The sequence below is a fragment of the Erpetoichthys calabaricus genome, chromosome 18 (assembly GCF_900747795.2).
Source record: "Erpetoichthys calabaricus chromosome 18, fErpCal1.3, whole genome shotgun sequence".
NCBI lineage: Eukaryota > Metazoa > Chordata > Cladistia > Polypteriformes > Polypteridae > Erpetoichthys > Erpetoichthys calabaricus.
The window spans coordinates 7,617,944-7,636,305 of NC_041411.2; the positions used below are offsets into that span (position 1 = coordinate 7,617,944).

Below are 18,362 nucleotides of genomic sequence, written 5' to 3' on the forward strand. Positions count from 1 at the left end.
CGTTTTAGTTAGCCAATAACAGGTGTCATTTTGCTTGACTTTTCACTAAGGGGACTTCAACAAATCTTTAATAGAGTGAGATGCATTTTTCTAGTCTATCATTGTTTAAATGGGACAAATACAGTAGTATGGACAGTACTCTCAAAATTTTCAGGGCGTTTTACATTAATAATATGATCTTAAAACAAATAGTATAAAAACAGAAGCTAATGTAATTTAGCCTGTTAGAGTGTGATGTGGTCATGGTGTATAGTACATATGCAGTAATAATGACATGATAAATCTATACACTTATAAATGCCAAGAGTGATTTTGAACCAGGTTTGTATTTTTTATAGAAAATTAATTACGTGTGAAACTGTTGAAACTAAAACAAGTACCCAAGACACAAAAGTAGAACATCACTCTGGACATGTTAATGTTTCAACCAAGTTAGAACATCATTTTAACATTGGAGGCAAATTATTTAGTTACCATCTATGAAGAAAAAAACAAACCTACAGGATCTATTTATATAAACTAATATGTACAATATATGTAATATATACTGTAAATATGAAGGGTGTGCTATGAACCTAAAATAACCCAAAAAGATTACTGAAACAACATTAATCCTAACTGAAACTTTAAACTAGACTTAAAGTAAAAACTCTATATAACATTCCGTAACAAACATAAGGGTCCTTAAGCAACAAAAACCAAAGCAAAATATTTCATTATTCATCCATTTTATGATCCACGTTTTCGCTAGTTTACATGCTTTTACACAATAAGTAGTAAATAACAGAACAGTCATGAAAGACGTGATAACACGCTGCAAGGAAGATTCATGCAACCATCTAACCTCACTCATACCTAGTCAATTCAGAGTCACTAGTGACCAAAGTAGACACATTATATCACCTTATCTAAAACACTATTACGAGTAATAACCATCCAGCCATTTTCTTAGCTCACTTTATCTAGTACACGTTTTCTTAAAAAACAAAGGCATCTAGGTGCATGGTACCGGTACCAAACAGACTTAAATGGTACATTAGTCTTTTACAATACACACTCATGTACAAAACCATATTTAGTCACACTAGCACTGGGTCAATATATTGTCATCAAATAACCTCTTTGTGAAAGGAACCAGGAGCCAATGGAGAAAATCATATGAAATATAGAAGTGCTTTCACATTCAAGCAGGAACTGGGCTGTGATCCAAGTGGCATGAAGCAAGAAACTTGCTACCACACCAATTACACACTACATCATCTAACAAAAACCTAATCTAAGATAAAGAAAACTAAAAACATTTTTAAGGTAAACCTGCTTGAATCAACTAAATATTAATAAATCACAAAAATTAATAAATTATACTAATCCAAATTGAACAAAGCATTTCCTAAAAAAAATGAATAAACAATTCATAGATCAATAAATCTAAGTAAAAGTGAACTTTGCAGATTCACTAAACTAGTGCAATTCTGTGAAATCACAGAAGCTACATGAGAGGTCCCTTGCAACGTTCAATGTGCATGCTGTAGAAAATCGTCAATCAAATTAGAAGATCAGCAATTCTACTACATAAAGGGAGACTTCTTCAGCTACATTCATGTAAGAAAAAAATGTAACACAACCAATTAAAGTTAAGAGCAAAGATAGCTTTGTTATTATACAAACATTAAATGCATTAAGGAACCATTAAGAGCATTTTAATGATACCACCTTTGAAACTTTAAGATGGGAAACGAACCAGCACCTTCCCTGAAACATCACCATCCACAGGCAAATAAAAGAATGTAAGTAAGTAGGTGCAGGTGAGCTTTCAAATTGTAACATTCCAGCAGAGAAAACATCCACTGTTTACATCTAATAAACATATAAAATAAAATAATGAAATGACAAAATGAATTGTATTGTACTGTATGTGTTTAAAAGTAGCAACCATTATTTTTAACTACATATTAATTTTAATTGCACCATTCAGAATGTTTTTAGTCCAGTCAGTTTCACACTGAGGATTAATTAAAACTCTTTAACAATAACTGGGCTTCGTCACTAAGCATGAGTGTAGTCAACAACAGGAACTTCAAAGCTCTTTTGTGACTAGTGTTTATGGAGACTGCGCCAGATTCTGAGCTGGTCAGACCAGAGTCACAGCAAGCACAAAAGTTTGTAAAAAATCAATCAAAAACTTTTTGGATGATTGAAAATAATCTGTTTTTTTTTCCGGAGAAAATGTTTGTAACTGTAAGGTTTGGAGGTAAGTTACAAAGAATTTTAGATTATGTTTTCAGAATCGGCAAAGTTTGTTCCTTTTCATTGCTATTCATATGCGTTTTTTCCCCCTCAGGCTGAGCACTCTACTGGTGTATTCAAAAGGCCTTCTGTCTTACATCCGTTGCCACTGCCTATGACGGTTAAATGCCTACAATCTCCGCAGTAATGGCTACTGTGATTACTTAGTAAAATTAAATATTCTTTGTTTCTGAAACCTTTTATTTCAAAATTATTTAATTAATACTGTCAGGATTCATAATACTGTATAAAAAGCTATATATATATGTTGAAAGAAAGAATGAATATATATATATATATAACAAAAAATATCTTGCATAGCTGGAAACTAAGTAAAGAGTATAGTATATTCATTTCCAATTAAGCAGTTTGTATGTCTGTGTTAAACCAGGGTTATAAGTTTGAATGATGTGTTTCAACTGTTTTTTTCTGTTTAGTTATTTTTAGGATAACTGTCACCTTAAATATGAATATTTTTAATTGGAATTCCTACACTGTCACCTTATGTTGGAAAGTATTTTGAAGTATGTGAGGATATAAAAGAAATATTAAAATAAATGAAAGATGCCTCTTTTGAATTTTGTATTTAAGTCAAGGCTGTAGGCCACCCTAAACAAACACTCTGGAGTAAAGTATTTTAAGTGTGATATTTTCTTATTTCTGCATGCCTGAAGCATCACAGTGTGGATAGCACATGTCCTAGCTCAGGATTATGCCAAGGGATGTCTGACATAATTCTGTTAGCTACAAAAAGATTAGTGGTGAGCTGTCTTGTTCATGCTCTCACAAGAATACTGTATGTTACAATGCCACTGTCTATAACTCTAGTTTGTCAATAATAAATATATTGATCAATCAATCTTAATCTAAAACGTAAAGCTGAATGTGTATTTTTGCATTTGCCCAATAAGCATATCCACACAGCTTAACGCGATTTTGCAGATTCCCCATTTGTATAGGGGCGCCATACATTAATAATTCATTCCAAATTTTATCCCTTTGGGAAAGTTTATTTAGTCACAGTATCTACACTTTATTTGGGAAGTGCCCCTAGGAGATATTTTTGGGACTTGGCAGAGGTCTGCAAATTTGCTTCCCGTGGTGGGTTTAGTCAGTGAGTTTTTAGTTTGGGGCAAAATATTTCCACTTGGAAAATGTATTTCTTGACAGCACTTGCACTTTATCATACTCTCAACTGTACTGGATAGCTCTCCTAATATTCCACTATTAGTATACACTACCACAAGGAGCTATACAGGGTTAGCAGCATTAGAATACAAGATGAAATATGGCAATTAAGCAATACCAAATCTAAAAAACCCTGATAGAAAATGCAGGAAATGAATCAGTGACAGCAATCTATAGGGCTTTTAAAGAACATCTAAGATTTTACACAATAATTGTTTAGAGGAGCTATACAAACGTAGGATTTCTGTGGTATTAAATTATAAAAACAAGGTACATTGTTCCAAGTTTTTGACAAAGTAGCTAGAAAAAAGTATATACACTAACAACAGCTATACAGAACAAGACTACACAATATTGTTCAAAGTAAAGGCACAGATTAAATTAAAGTTTAAAGTATATCTTTTAAGTCTAGCAAACCAAATTAGAGCAGAAGCTATTACTCCAGAGATGTTAAATACTCACTACTACCAAAAATGTAAACTATTTAATGAATAACATTGACTTTAATACATGAAGGTTTTAGTTCCAAGGTGATCATACCTGAAAGTTTGAATCTCAGTCAGACAGTCATTTTCCAACCCGCTGAATCCGAACACAGGGTCACGGGGGTCTGCTGGAGCCAATCCCAGCCAACACAGGGCACAAGGCAGGAAACAATCCTGGGCAGGGTGCCAACCCACCGCAGGACACACACAAACACACCCACTCACCAAGCACACACTAGGGACAATTTAGGATCACCAGTGCACCTAACCTGCATGTCTTTGGACTGTGGGAGGAAACCCATGCAGACACGGGGAGAACATGCAAACTCCACACAGGGAGGACCCGGGAAGCGAACCCAGGTCTCCTTACAGCAGCGCTACCACTGCACCACCGTGCCGTTTGAATCTGTTACTATCAAATTATATTTTATTTTAATTTGAAATCACCACTATAAAAGTTACATGTATTGACTGCTTAATTATTATTACTGTTTTTACAGAAGACCAAAGAGAAATATTTAACCCAAACTGCAGAACTGTCAATTTTCTCCACTCCCTGAAAGAACGCTGTGGCTGTGAGGCTGAAGGTGAGACTGAGAATCAATCAAACTATTATGAAGAATCCATATTATGAAGAAGAGTCATTTGCAATACAAACTAGTGAAATGTAATACTTTAGAATCTAAGTTCACATAAACATTTAAGTCCTTTAAGAGATTGTTGCATGTGGCTAGGCAGTAGGAATATCGTTTTAATAATCAATACTTATTTATCATGAACTCTATAAAGAGTTACTTAAACATCCTGCAATTCCATAAGAAACATGGAAAATATTATATAATATGTAAACCACTTTGGATAAAAATGTTGAATACACGCAGATTTAGTTGTTTTAATTTTTATTTCCCCCAGTAACTGATTTCTATAAGAAAACAATCCAGTAAAAATTAAGAACACAATTTTAAAGCAAAGCTACTAAAAATGTAAGTAATGTAAATTCACATGTAATTCCAAAAAAGAGAGAAAAAACATGTAGATGCAGAACATGCAAAGGTCTCACATGATTGTTTACATAAATTTTGGACTTAGATGCTTATTTTGTCCCATGCATTAGACAAAAATGGCAAATTTCACATTTCCAAACATTCATTTCACAAAAAAGTTAATGGAACAGAGAATGTTTTGTATTTGGTTAAAGAAACAAACTAAGTAATATACAGTTTTTCACATCAAAATTTGATTACTTCGTAGGTTTGTACTGTAGTCCAGTGCATGGTTAAACTAAGATTACAAGCTATCAATGACATTATGAGCCGATTAAACTAAACATTTTAACTGAAACACAAAAGGGTGTGGAAGGAATCAAACTTGGTGAAGGACAACCAAACTTAAAAGGTGGAGGTGTGGCAAATGTAACAATTTAATCTTTAAATCATTCATTTTAACACCATGGCAACACTGAGAACAGCAACCAACCACAAGAAGTCACCTGAATCAGCAGTGTGTCTTCCAAGAAGAAATTTCACAACAAACAGGAGTTTCAAGATATATTGTCCAAGTTCTTCTGAAGAAGCACAGGGAGGTAGAAGTTGAGGACTTGAAGTTAAGTTGGTTGGGTATAGAAACTAAGCGCAGCAGATAAGAGATACATGAAACTGGTGACCACTCAAAATCTTAAAAAGTCCCACATTGTTATCAACTCTGAACTAATACAAACCACTGGAACACCATTTTACACCTAGGGTAAGTTTTATTAGAAAAAAAACACATCATTCAAGATCTTCTGTGAAAAAGCCATTCCCCTCAAGTAGAAACAAAGCCAAGAGAATCATTAATGTACAAAAACACAAGGACTGGGGAGTTGAACAATAGCAGCAAGAACTATGGACTAACAAGTCAAAATCTGAATCATTTGATTCAAATAGGAGAAAGTCTGTTGTGTGATGGAGGTTGCTGGAGGTTCCGTGCAGGTTTAGAGTTGCATTTTTGCCAATGGAGATCTGAATTAATGAAAGTACAAGCAGAATGAAGCAACAAATGTGACAATTTAACCTTCAGATCATCAAGTTTCACACCATGGGAAGACTGAGCATAGCAACCTGACACGAGGTGCTCGTCTTGCATCAGCAAGGTCTCTCCCAAGCAATCATTTCACAGCATCAAGCAGAATTATATCCAATGTGCAGTACCCTCCAGGAGGTGATCTGATCAGACCAGTCTCCAGTCTGCAGCTGGACAATGTCCCCAAATACCCAAGGTCATAAAGCAATCTTGTGTCTTCTTTGAAGTTAAACAGGAGCAAAATGAAAACTCACTTGTTTGTGATTCAATGTGGATTGCTCAAAAGTAATATTTTTCTTTTTCTGTCTCTATTCTGTTCTTCAGCTTGTGTAGATCTAATAGATGAACTGGGTACCCTTGTGAATCTGAGTGAGAGGGAAAATTCTTCTGAATATACCAACAGCTTCTTAAAGGAGAGACATGATTATATCCTAATTCAAGTTATACGTAAGTAATAGGATCTAGTGTTCTAACTACAGATCTTGTTTTTTGTTTTTTATGGTTATATATATTATAATTTGCTTTTAGTTATTAACAACAAAATTATGTAACAGTGTCAAGTTTTGAAAGTCTTGTACTCACTAGAAAATGTTTTAGTTTTCATTATAAATCCATTATCTTTAAATTTGTACTATAAACGGCAAAATGTAAACAGGCATTTTCTGCATTAGAGATGAAAAGGAAGGAAAGTTTTCAATTATTTTACATTAAGTCAGTGTTTACATAATGCATTAGTGATTACTGATGACAAAGTTTAAACTATTAAAATTAAAAATCACTATAGTATTGCACTGATTTCTTATTATTGATATGTCCCTTTATCTGAGGTAGACTTACTCTCATTTATGCATTGACTTTCTGAATCCTGAGTTATGTTTTTATTCTTATTTTTTTATTTCTATTACAACAAATGATTTACAATGCAAATAGCCTTAATATGCATCCAACTCAGAATCGACCTTCCCTTAGTTAGAGAATTTGAAATATTCAGGCATCCTAAATTTAAGATGAGGATCCATGTGTTTAATTAACAATATTAATGAACATCCGCCCTATTCCAAAGAAGTTCTGAGTTACTCCCCATAATGTGATTTTGTTTTATCCGCTTTAAACTAAAACAAGATGCTCTTTTTCACTGTGTTATGATAGGTAAATTAAGCAAGATAAGGCAATATGCCAGCAATATTGAGTAAGTTACGAAAAAATATAGCCCATTCACAGGTCAGCATTCGCAAGTTTATTTTGTATAATGTAAATTGAGATATATTTGCACAATGCACAATTTATAGTTGAACTGGATCATGTTTCGCACAGATTGATGAGTGTATTTATCAATAAATGTTTTTCATTTATTACCTAAAACATTAAATGAAAAGTGCTATTTCAAATGATGCCACAACTCTGAAGAAACTGGTTAAATTTGGAGATATTACTTATATCTTTATTGTTGTGAAATATGTTCTCAACAGCAGGAATTGGCTTAGGAAAGTTGGCCATATATATACCAATACCATAAAAACTGGTACCATTATGTTTTCAGATGTTTGGTACTGACTTGGTGCCAAAGTACCAGCTCTTATGACATCCCTATATATGCTACATGTGTAAGAGTGCAATTGACAGCAACAGCTTAGCACTAAAGTGTCTCTTATATTGGAACCAAATCTTTACTGAGTATTAAATCAGCAGATTTCTACTTACTTGGTGGCAATTACTTGCCACTGGTCTGCAAAGAAAAGCATAGAGAGTGGGGTTAGGGAAGAATTTCTTTTCCATGACATACCAAGATGATGTGGTTTATTTTTTTCTTATTCTTATTCCTTCCAGTCTCATAACACTTTATATTTGCCACCCAGTAGTCAAACTGGAAACAAGGAAACAGCATAACATATCTATCCACTACACATCTTTGCAGAATTGATTTTCTTAAATCTGCTCTGTTTGTGTTCCAAATGAACACAGTTGTAATTGCTAACTTCCGCTGGGGTCAATAAAACTCAAAACCTAGGCTGTACTAAAATACTAGATCTTAATGCTCCAATGAGGCCAAGAAACCAAAATTAGGCTTACCCCAAAGTCAAAATGCAAGGTGGCAGTATAACCAAACCATAAGGGGCAAAAAGAAAAACAAAAAAGGTTTGCCTACAGTGACACACCTCAGAGCAAACTAAACAAAGTCTATAATCCTATAATCAATAACCACATATGATAGTACCGGAACCAGACCCAGAAACAAAACTGTGTGGCACATGACATCACCCCATCAAATTTATAAAGGTCAAGTTGTGCACTTCCTGAAAGTCCAAGATTATGGATTCTCTCAAAAGACCTTTGCATTCATCATTTGTATATATTGAATTCCCAGTAATTAATATTCTTTCCATGTTTTTTTGACTAAGAATTCTGTCTCTCTAGTCATGTGTTCCTTTTCATTTTTAGCAAGCACAATTTCCTGCACAATTTCTTGAATATGATTCTTGATAAAAATCCAAAATACTGTTTTGTTAACTTTTCCTCTGTCTGGTTCTGATCTTTGGCTTGAAATTTTTAAATTAGTGACATATCCTATTTCTAATTCTACTCAAAGGTGCTGCCACCTTATGCAGTCAATGCAATACGGGTAAAATTTGTACATTGTTTTAATGGTGTATTCTGCCCGATTGGTTGTGAGGAATCCTTTCTATTGACTAGGCTGACAGAATGGCTGGAACTGGGAGTAGAGTGTATTACATGGGTTACTTCTGCCATTGCAACACTGGGCTCATTTATAACTGTTTGGTCATATGTCGAAGCCTACATTTTCCACCACTTCTAATAGACCACATATGGCCAATATTTTATTTTCCCTAGCTTTTACTTCAGGAGACATATGTGGCTCTATATGTTTTGTAGGGACCTCACCAAGTATTAAAGAGATATACATTAAGAAAGGAAAAATGGTGAGAATGAAGTAATGATGTTGGGAGAAAGGTTACCTCATGCACTCATATAAGAATAGGACAAACTCTGCAAAATTAATAACTGACAATTATTTTTTCATGGATTTTTATGTCTCTTTTAGGAGGTGAGAGCAATGAAAACAACAGATATGAATCATTATTATTAAACTTAGGAAAGCACTACCCTGATGTTTCAGGTAAGGATGAATTTCAGTAGATTTTCCCAAAATTTACTTGCTTTTTTAACACAAATATTTACACTTTTTTAGTTAAGTAAATTCATATAAAATTTTAGAGAAACACAAACTGATGGCTTATTAAACTCATATGCTTACACAATGTCTTAGTAGAAACTGAATATAAATATAAGTAAAACAGATCTTCAATGATATTTTCCTGATATATCTGACTTTTGGTTTTCTAGCTTTGCAACAGAAACAGAAACTTAAATACAAGTTGTGGAGAATTAAAGCATCATTTTAAGATAGATAGATAGATAGATAGATAGATAGATAGATAGATAGATAGATAGATAGATAGATAGATAGATAGATAGATAGATAGATAGATAGATAGATAGATAGATAGATAGATAGATAGATAGATACTTTATTAATCCCAAGGGGAAATTCACATACTCCAGCAGCAGCATACTGATGCAAAAAAAAAAAAAACAATATTAAATTAAACAGTAATAAAAATGTAGGTAAAAACAGACAATAACTTTGAATAATGTTAATGTTTACCCCCCCCGGGTGGAATTGAAGAGTCGCATAGTGTGGAGAAGGAACGATCTCCTCAGTCTGTTAGTGGAGCAGGATGGTGACAGCAGTCTGTCGCTGAAGCTGCTCCTCTGTCTGGAGATGATCCTGTTTAGTGGATGCAGTGGATTCTCCATAATTGATAGGAGCCTGCTGAGCACCCATCGCTCTGCCACGGATGTCAAACTGTCCAGCTCCATGCCTACAATAGAGCCTGCCTTCCTCACCAGTTTGTCCAGGGGTGAGGTGTCCTTCTTTATGCTGCCTCCCCAGCACACCACTGTGTAGAAGAGAGCGAGCGCCACAACCGTCTGATAGAACATCTGCAGCATCTTATTGCAGATGTTGAAGAACGCCAGTCTTCTAAGGAAGTATAGCCGGCTCTGTCCTCTCTTGCACAGAGAATCAGTATCTAGTGATATCAGTATATACTGACATTTTAAGTCAGTATTCATATGCATATCCATATCCATATGAACATGCCCACTGATGATGTACAGTGGTCAAAAGGCAGGTGAGGAAACAAGTAGCTTAAACAAAGAGGGGCTATCCTCCTTTATAAACATTGGTTTGTATATAAAAGTACAATCCCAGGTGCAAAATTAAACCTATAATTTACATTACTACGTATTGTGTTTGAATGGGACATACTACATGTTGTATTGAAGAAATTTTGATAACAAATGGCAGAGATAAAAAGATGTCCTTTTTTAAAGGCAAAATGAAACAAATTATTGTGGATGTTGGACAAGAGCAAAATATTAGTCTCCAAAGTTAAACGGACATTACTCAAAATCAAAGTGAAAAGCAGAATCATTTGCTAACTTGTTTTCTGATTTGTCTGAGTGCCCGTCTCTCACAAGATCTTTCCTTTAATTGTTTAAAGTTTGGACCCTGTGAAATGCATGTTAACTATCTTTTATATCCTGGCTGCTATGGTGTCATGGGTCACTTGATGTATGTATTATTTGTCTAACACCCACATAACATCATAGCAATGAAGAGTTCTATAATGTTGACACCCACAAAAGTAAACACACACAAAATAAAAAAAAAACTATGCAATATGGCAATCACATGATGTGACCAAAAAAGTTACAAATTGAAAATTAAAAATAGTAACATACCTGTATACTAAACATCCACACACATTGAAAATAATCAATAATGCATTCTTGACACTGATTAATGACCAGTTTTTCAGAACAGGGTCGTGAAGTAATCCAAATTCCTCCTTAGAGAACCTGAAGAGACAATACAAAAAAGTGTTATGGTTTAGTTTATTCGGTTTGGACTTGATGACTTCACAGTTTTGAGCAAGATATATATTTTTTAACTTTCTATAAATACAAAATATCACATTGACTAAATTGTTATATTTTTTGTATCTGTAAACTTTTTGAAGATGGGCAGAAAAAATGCAGCTCAGAGAGAACACAGGTTGCAGGTTAAACATATGTAATAATCATCATCCATCCATCCATCCATTATCCAACCCGCTGAATCCGAACACAGGGTCACGGGGGTCTGCTGAAGCCAATCCCAGCCAACACAGGGCACAAGGCAGGAACCAATCCCGGGCAGGGTGCCAACCCACCGCAGATAATCATCATTTAATTTGATTTATATATATATATATATATATACTGTATATATATTGCATAGTTTACTGTTTGCATTATTTGACAGTAAACTATGCAACATTCCATTATCTGCTTCTCGCAAGTGAAGAGGGCCCCGTGGCAGATGTTTGCCGAATGGCAGGCCAACCACATGCGTTACCTGATAGGTAACCACCCATACAATCAGGTCGGGACTCAGACTACGAATGCAATGAATATATATATATTGCTTCTGTTTACTGAATTAGTCCAAAGTGATAGCATTTACTTCAAACTTTTGTATGTTCCTTAATAGAACTTTGGCAAAAAGATATACAACAAGATGTGTATGGATTTAGCAGCACACAAAGCTGGAAAATTAATCAGTGTTCTCTTGATTTTTAGGTTGATTTTCTTTAGCTGGAAAATGACATCTTCTGAAATGAAATTAGAATTAGAACAGAGAACACAAAACCTCTGATGATTGAAAGGATTTTGCTTTTGCCCTGTGAATCAGTAGTTCATTCGACATTCCCACTGCTCTTTGTGTGATTAAGTGCTCCCTGCACTTCCACTTAATTTCCATCAATGTCTTTGAACATGTGATTCCCACATTAAATGAAAGAATTCTGACGAATCAACTTTATCAATGCCTTTAAAAACTTTAAACATCTAAATTAGATCCTCACACAGCCTTCATTTCTCATGACTAATAAGGTTTAATTCCCTGAGGCTATGTGACATGCCCTTTAATCCCCGGATCACTTGGCTGCTCTCTTCTGCACAGCTCCTACTTCTGTTATGTCCATTTTGTACTATGATGCCCAGAACTGTACAAAGTACTCCAGATTTTATCTTTCTAGTGTATTATATAGTCTGAGAATCATGTCCTTTCCCTAGTTTTAGTTATACTGTAGACAAGAAGAGATGGGTTGATGCTATTTTTCATTAAAATATGATAAAAACAGAATTTTCTTTTAAATACATTTAATTTGTCATTAAGATGCAATTAACAAAAGTAATGCGTATAAACTAAAAGACTCTGAATCTTTATATATTTTACATTAAATCTGGCATTTTTCAGGATATAGGTAGACTTTTAAGATAGGTATATAAATTACTAACAAAGAGACGCTTAGTTATGTGCTATATTAACAGTTTATCCATCCATCCATCTGTTTACTGACATGACTAGCTGTGACCCAAAGATAGTCCTAGCAGCACTGGGGGTAAAGTAAAAAGGAATCTTGGAGGGAGCGTCAGTCCATCACAGGGCCCATTCATGCACTTATACGCATTCACTCATATTGTGTCAGTTAACTTAATATACTGTACATGTATTTGTGATGTAGAAGGATATCCAGAGAACAAGCAAATTCCAAATACAGTGATCAAGCAGGCACTTCAATCCAGTCTTTGGGAGCTACAATGAAGTAGCGCTAACAGCTCAACTACTTTGTCACCTCAATAACAATGCTTCCATCTATCCTTTCATTTACTTTTGGAACTTGGTATTCCAATTTAGGATTGTGCAGAACTGGACACCAATTCTGGCTGGTGGCTACAATGGATGAAAGGTAGGAGTCAGCTCCTAGACTAGGTACAAGAGTATCGCAAGGCCACTAGTAACTTAACTGATTCTACATAAGTAAATGGATAATATGAGCAAAATGCAGATCATCATTGTCGATAAAAACAAATGAAAATTTCAATGTAACTGCCTAATGACATGACACTATTAGAAAATTCAAGCCAATAAACTCCTTCTTGATGATATAACCTTTATTTACTTAAAACATTTTCGTTTTTTTTAATTTAGTATGTTTTGAAGAAAGAGGTGCATTAATTTCATCTGCTTTAAATTCACTTCCGTTGCGGCAGGGGATATTTTGGCTCCACTCTAGTTTTAAACCAATCTAAGAATACAGTACAGGGTTGTAAGGACTTTTTTAGGCACTGCTGTATTCTACAGATCATAAGAATATCATGGTAACATAAGCTAAATGATTGTAAAATGACCTGCTGAAAATAAAAACCTTAATGTTATATAGTCATGCGGTTAGAACAACGGAATGAGCTTAGTGAGATGAAAATGTAAAGTGCTCCATAGCCTTCAGCAGCTCACAAATGATGGACTGAATGACTAAACAAATGTTTCAATATAGACTTTATTACCGAAGAACACTGATTAGATGGCCAGTATTTGGCACAGGACATGGTTCTTTGGAAGAATACTGGGCTACCTGAAAATAACATTATGTGTATCCAAGAAACAAAGGCCAGATAAATTTTCAAAATTATCCCTCCATCACCATTAGACAATGGTTATTTTGCTTATGCTTTATACAGCTGTGGATGTTAGAAAAAGAAAATGTCAGACCCTGTGGGTACAATAATGATGCAAATCACATTCCGTAAATCAACCAGGATGAAAATGACAGTGCTACCCACTATTAGCAGGATAACAAGTGCGTCTCCTTCTCTTTCAGATTTTCTACAGAAACTGTCCAACCCACAGAAAGGAGCTGATAAACGTACTTCTCTTTCTAGAAGAAGTCGTCAAGTCAAAGAATCTGCTAATAGTCACCAAGCAAGCAAGAATAAAACACTGCCTGGGAACAAAAAGAATACTGGCATAAATTACAAAAATTAAGAGAAATGCCCTAGCACTTGGAAAATCTGTTAGAAATAAAAAAAATGTTCAAGTACACCGTAAAACGGAATTATATAATAATGATAAATATTTTGTAATTGAGTATGCCTGCATGATTTTTAAACTCAATGGGAAAACTTGAAATAGAAAGATACTTTGGCTCCCATCAAACCTGTATGTCTTATGGAATACATCAGTGCTATTAAACTTTAAAAATGAGACAAAAAAACTGTGAATTGTGAACCATTTTGGATCTCTGATGAGTATCATCTCCTATCATTCTGCAAATGAATGATATTGTTGTTACAACAAAAATTGTTAGAATGGAATTAGGAAGAAGGATTTTTACTTTTTACAGTATTCAACCAGCTCCTATTGATCTTTGATGAGTAAGGTGGACTTTAGCATGTCATGTAAACAGCATTTATTTATATATAAAGTGGATATGGAGAAATTGTTAGAGCTCATATAGCATCATGATATTAATGGCTCATCTGATGCCCAAAAACAATCTATCTAAAATAAACACTGTGGCGGGTGGCTGGGTCCCATGCCCGGCCGGGACGCCCCTTCTACATATGTTCCGGTGGAGCTACCATGGGCATCTCAGTACCTCCCCCAGAGCGCTTGGTGGCAGCCTCCCTGGCTGACGATGGTGCCTCAGTTTCCCGTAGAGCTCCATGGGAGATGGAGTCCTCCACAGCTCAGTTGGGAGCTGGGGTGGCTGCCAGGGGGTGCTGCATGGATTCCACAGCCCAGCTGGACAAATCTTCAGTCCCACCTGGAAGTGCAATTAGAACCAGGTGGTCAAGCACCTGGAACACTGGTGGGCTATAAAAGGGGCCAGACACAACCACTCAGCGGCCAGAGTCGGGAGGAAAGGACGAAGCTTCAAGGGGAGGAGTGGTGGTGTCAGAAGGGCTTATTTTGGTTTGGTTGTGTTATACTTATTGTGGGACTGTGTTGTGGCTGGGGGGTTCACGGGGAAGACGTGCCCTCCAGCTGAAGAAAATAAACAGTTTTGTGTTATTTTATATGTGCTTCCGTGTCGGGTCGGCCCCAATTTTGTTACAACACATTTTAGGAGCATCACAGAACCTGCCAAAATAACACAAATGGTAACATTCCTGAATCACAGTATTTGAATCCCCAGTTTTTTTATGTGTGTGAAAAGCCATTTTAACAGAATGAATGGTGACTCTGAACTGGCCTAGTATGAGAGAGTCTGAGTATTGTTATAAGTGTCTTATTAATGAGTGGCGTTCCAACCATCATCACTTCTTTCTAAGAAGAATAAAGCCTGGTCTAATAGTATAAAATATAGTGTATTTATGTAATGAATAATGCTAAAATGTAAATATGTGAACAATAAATTATTTGCAGGAAAGAAAATACAATTTCTTGTCTCCTGATTTCTTTATGCTTGAAACATGATGCCTGAGCTTTCATGTGTGTGATCTTTGACCCCCTTTCATTGCAGCAACAGACATTATTGTGGGAACTGACAACACATTTAATTCTCTTGTTTATTTTATTACTGTATTGTTCTCGCAACAAGTATCATACATATTGGTTGTTTTTTTTTTGGTCTCTCCACTGTGCTCTTCAGATCACTGCATTATTGCTGTTAAAACATTTGATTCAGCATTCAATATACATTTTACAGAACAACTAATCAGCAGCCTTATATGATTGCAGAACTACATTTTTATAGGGACTAAACCCACAGTTCAATTTGTTCGAAAAAATGGAATTAATCATTTAATTACTTCTTTAACTGTTTGTTAAATAAGTTTTCAGTCAATATCCTGTTTAAAGATTAACAGGTCGCCTCCCATACAGACAGCCTAATGTAAAATGCCATAAGATTAATCCAGGAAGTAGAGAACACTAGCTTTTCTGCATTAATCATTTCAGTTTTGATCCTGGATTGTCCTCTCACTACATATTAGAAACAATCCTCAAAATGAGTTAGGAGGGGGGTTCAGCCCCCTGAATGCTTAACAAGAACCCTTGTGTTTATACTTCATGCCAATACAAACAAAGAAGTGGTTTGCTAAAGTCTGAAGACCTCTTGCACTTTACTTACAGCTTTAAGGTCATTCCCCCCTCATATATACTGTACCTACTTCTTCTTCTTTCGGCTGTTCCCATTAGGGGTTGCCACAGTGGATCATCTGTAGACGAATATCTGTAGACCTTTCCCTTTCACTCTTGCTGATACCCGTCTGTCACAAATTACTCCTGACACTCTTCTCCACCCATTCCACCTGGCTTGCACTCTCTTCTTCACCTCTCTTCCACAATCCCCATTACTCTGTACTGTTGATCCCAAGTATTTATTCATATATACCTAACAAACCATTTTAACAAGATTATCCTTTCTTAAATGTTCCTAGACAACATCATGGTAGAATGAGGCTATACTCCTTGGTGCTGGGTGTAAGAGGAGAATATTTCCTCTTAATGGCCTGCTGCTATTAGTTTAAACATAAGAGCTGAAAGTAGCAGAGTTAAAGATGCTAAGATTTGCATTGGGTGTGACGAGGATGGACAGGATTAGAAATGAGGACATTAGAGGGTCAGCTCAAATTGGACGGTTGGGAGACAAAGTCAGAGAGGCGAGATTGCATTGGTTTGGACATGTGCAGAGGAGAGATAAGGGGTATATTGGGAGAAGGATGCTAAGGATAGAGCTGCCAGGCAAGAGGAAAAGAGGAAGGTCTAAGCGAAGGTTTATGGATGTGGTGAGAGAGGACATGCAGGTGATGGGTGTAAAAGAGCAGGATGCAGAGGACAGAAAGATATGGAAGAAGATGATCCACTGTGGCAACCCCTAACGGGAGCAGCCGAAAGAAGAAGAAGAAGAAAATATTAAAGATTCTAATCATGATAAATTAGAAAATGGATAGTTAAGTTTTATATCTTTAAATAGGTATTAAAACTTTCTAGTGATCAGAATAAACTTGATAGTAAACATCTATCAGAAGTTTAAAGCTGACAATGAGAAACAGTTAAAATGTCTCCCCTTTATTTAGTAGTTTCCCTTGTACGCACAAGTTAAATTTCTTTCTTTCTAGTATTCTCCCTGGTTAGCTGAGAAAAAGAGGTCAGTGGAAAAGTAGAAATCGGAAGTAAAGTTTGAAAAACAAAATGAAAAGGAAACAAATGACTATTAACAGCAGTTGCTGTGCTTTTCCAAAGTCTAAAAATATAACCATCTAGATTCATGTCAAAAGTTCATTAGGCAAACAGGAAATACTAGAATGCAATAATTTAAAGGAAACATTCCAAACTATATTTCACACGCATGTAAGGGTGTACAGCAGAGTCATGTTTGACTAGTCTTTGTAAATTGATGATGGCTATAGTTATGCTCATCCAAAAGATACATTTATTACTTTTAGCAATTAACAGCTGCAGTCCTGCATCAGATATGGCTTTACTTACAGCTTATTTATGTATTAATATTTAATAAATAGGACAATAATAAAAATACACAACTAATACAAGGTCAATTAACAAGGTCTTTAACTGTTGTACTTGTAGCAATTCAATCGACATCTGCTCCACATGTTTACACCAATAATGTAGTTAAAAACAAATCACATAAAACCACATAAAATGTAACATAACACTAAACTTTAACACAAAAATTTTATAGAAGGCGGATATCTAATTTTAGGGATATCCTCGGCTTTTTCTGATATATGGGCTCTACTACCAGTGCCATCTGCTTGTGTTGCTAGTGCTTTTATCTGTAGCTCTTGATTTTTTTTTGGACATTCAAGCGCATCACTACCCTAACTACACTGATATCAGCTTTCCTGTGAAGACTTAGAGCACTGAGAATATCACCTGTGGGTTACCCTCCATCTTTATTCCAAAACCTACCTTTTTCTGGGAGTTCCTTTTTATGTATTTCCTATAGTATCATTTCACATATTTTATGACATCAAAAATGTGTATTTCCTCTGGAGACTCACTTTCTCACAATTCCTCTCTACCTTACAGACACTGAACTTTGCCTTTCCATCAGGTCACCACTGTACCACTAAACTCAAATATAAAGAATAACAAAATTTCCAAATGTAATGTGGGCAGACTCACCAGCAGCTGTAATACAAGTATGTTATGCATAAAAGTGGATCTTCACTCTTATTTAAATGCTGAGACAAATGGGTTGGGTATACTGGATTACACTAGATATTACCTTTTGCTAAAGCCTTTGCCTTCAACAATAGTTTCCTGTTGAATGGTACACATTTAATGATTTTAGTGTTCACTCAACACTTCAGGCATTAATTAGAGAACACTAGTGGAAGATGTGGGGCTAAGTAATTTATAACTTTATACATACTGTAAATAAAACAAATTCATTCTGCTCT

General features: G+C 35.4%; 1 protein-coding gene across 1 annotated transcript; it reads left to right on the top strand.

Annotated features, from left to right (window-relative positions):
- The first annotated feature begins 2,103 nt into the window (after positions 1 to 2,103).
- Positions 2,104 to 14,501, top strand: LOC114668847 (uncharacterized protein C22orf15). Its single transcript, XM_028824826.2, has 5 exons — positions 2,104 to 2,251; positions 4,460 to 4,546; positions 6,345 to 6,467; positions 9,082 to 9,156; positions 13,811 to 14,501. Exons 1-5 carry the CDS (start codon positions 2,104 to 2,106, stop codon positions 13,972 to 13,974), a joined length of 597 nt encoding a protein of 198 aa, XP_028680659.2. The 3' UTR covers positions 13,975 to 14,501.
- Positions 14,502 to 18,362: the final 3,861 nt, after the last annotated feature.

Bases quoted from the DNA above. Each gene is read 5' to 3' on its own strand.
- LOC114668847 (XM_028824826.2), top strand. From the start codon at position 2,104: ATGGAGACTGCGCCAGATTCTGAGCTGGTCAGACCAGAGTCACAGCAA. The intron at 2,252-4,459 runs GTAAGTTACAAA...CTGTTTTTACAG, and splicing joins TGTAACTGTAAGGTTTGGAG to AAGACCAAAGAGAAATATTT. The intron at 9,157-13,810 runs GTAAGGATGAAT...CTTCTCTTTCAG, and splicing joins GCACTACCCTGATGTTTCAG to ATTTTCTACAGAAACTGTCC.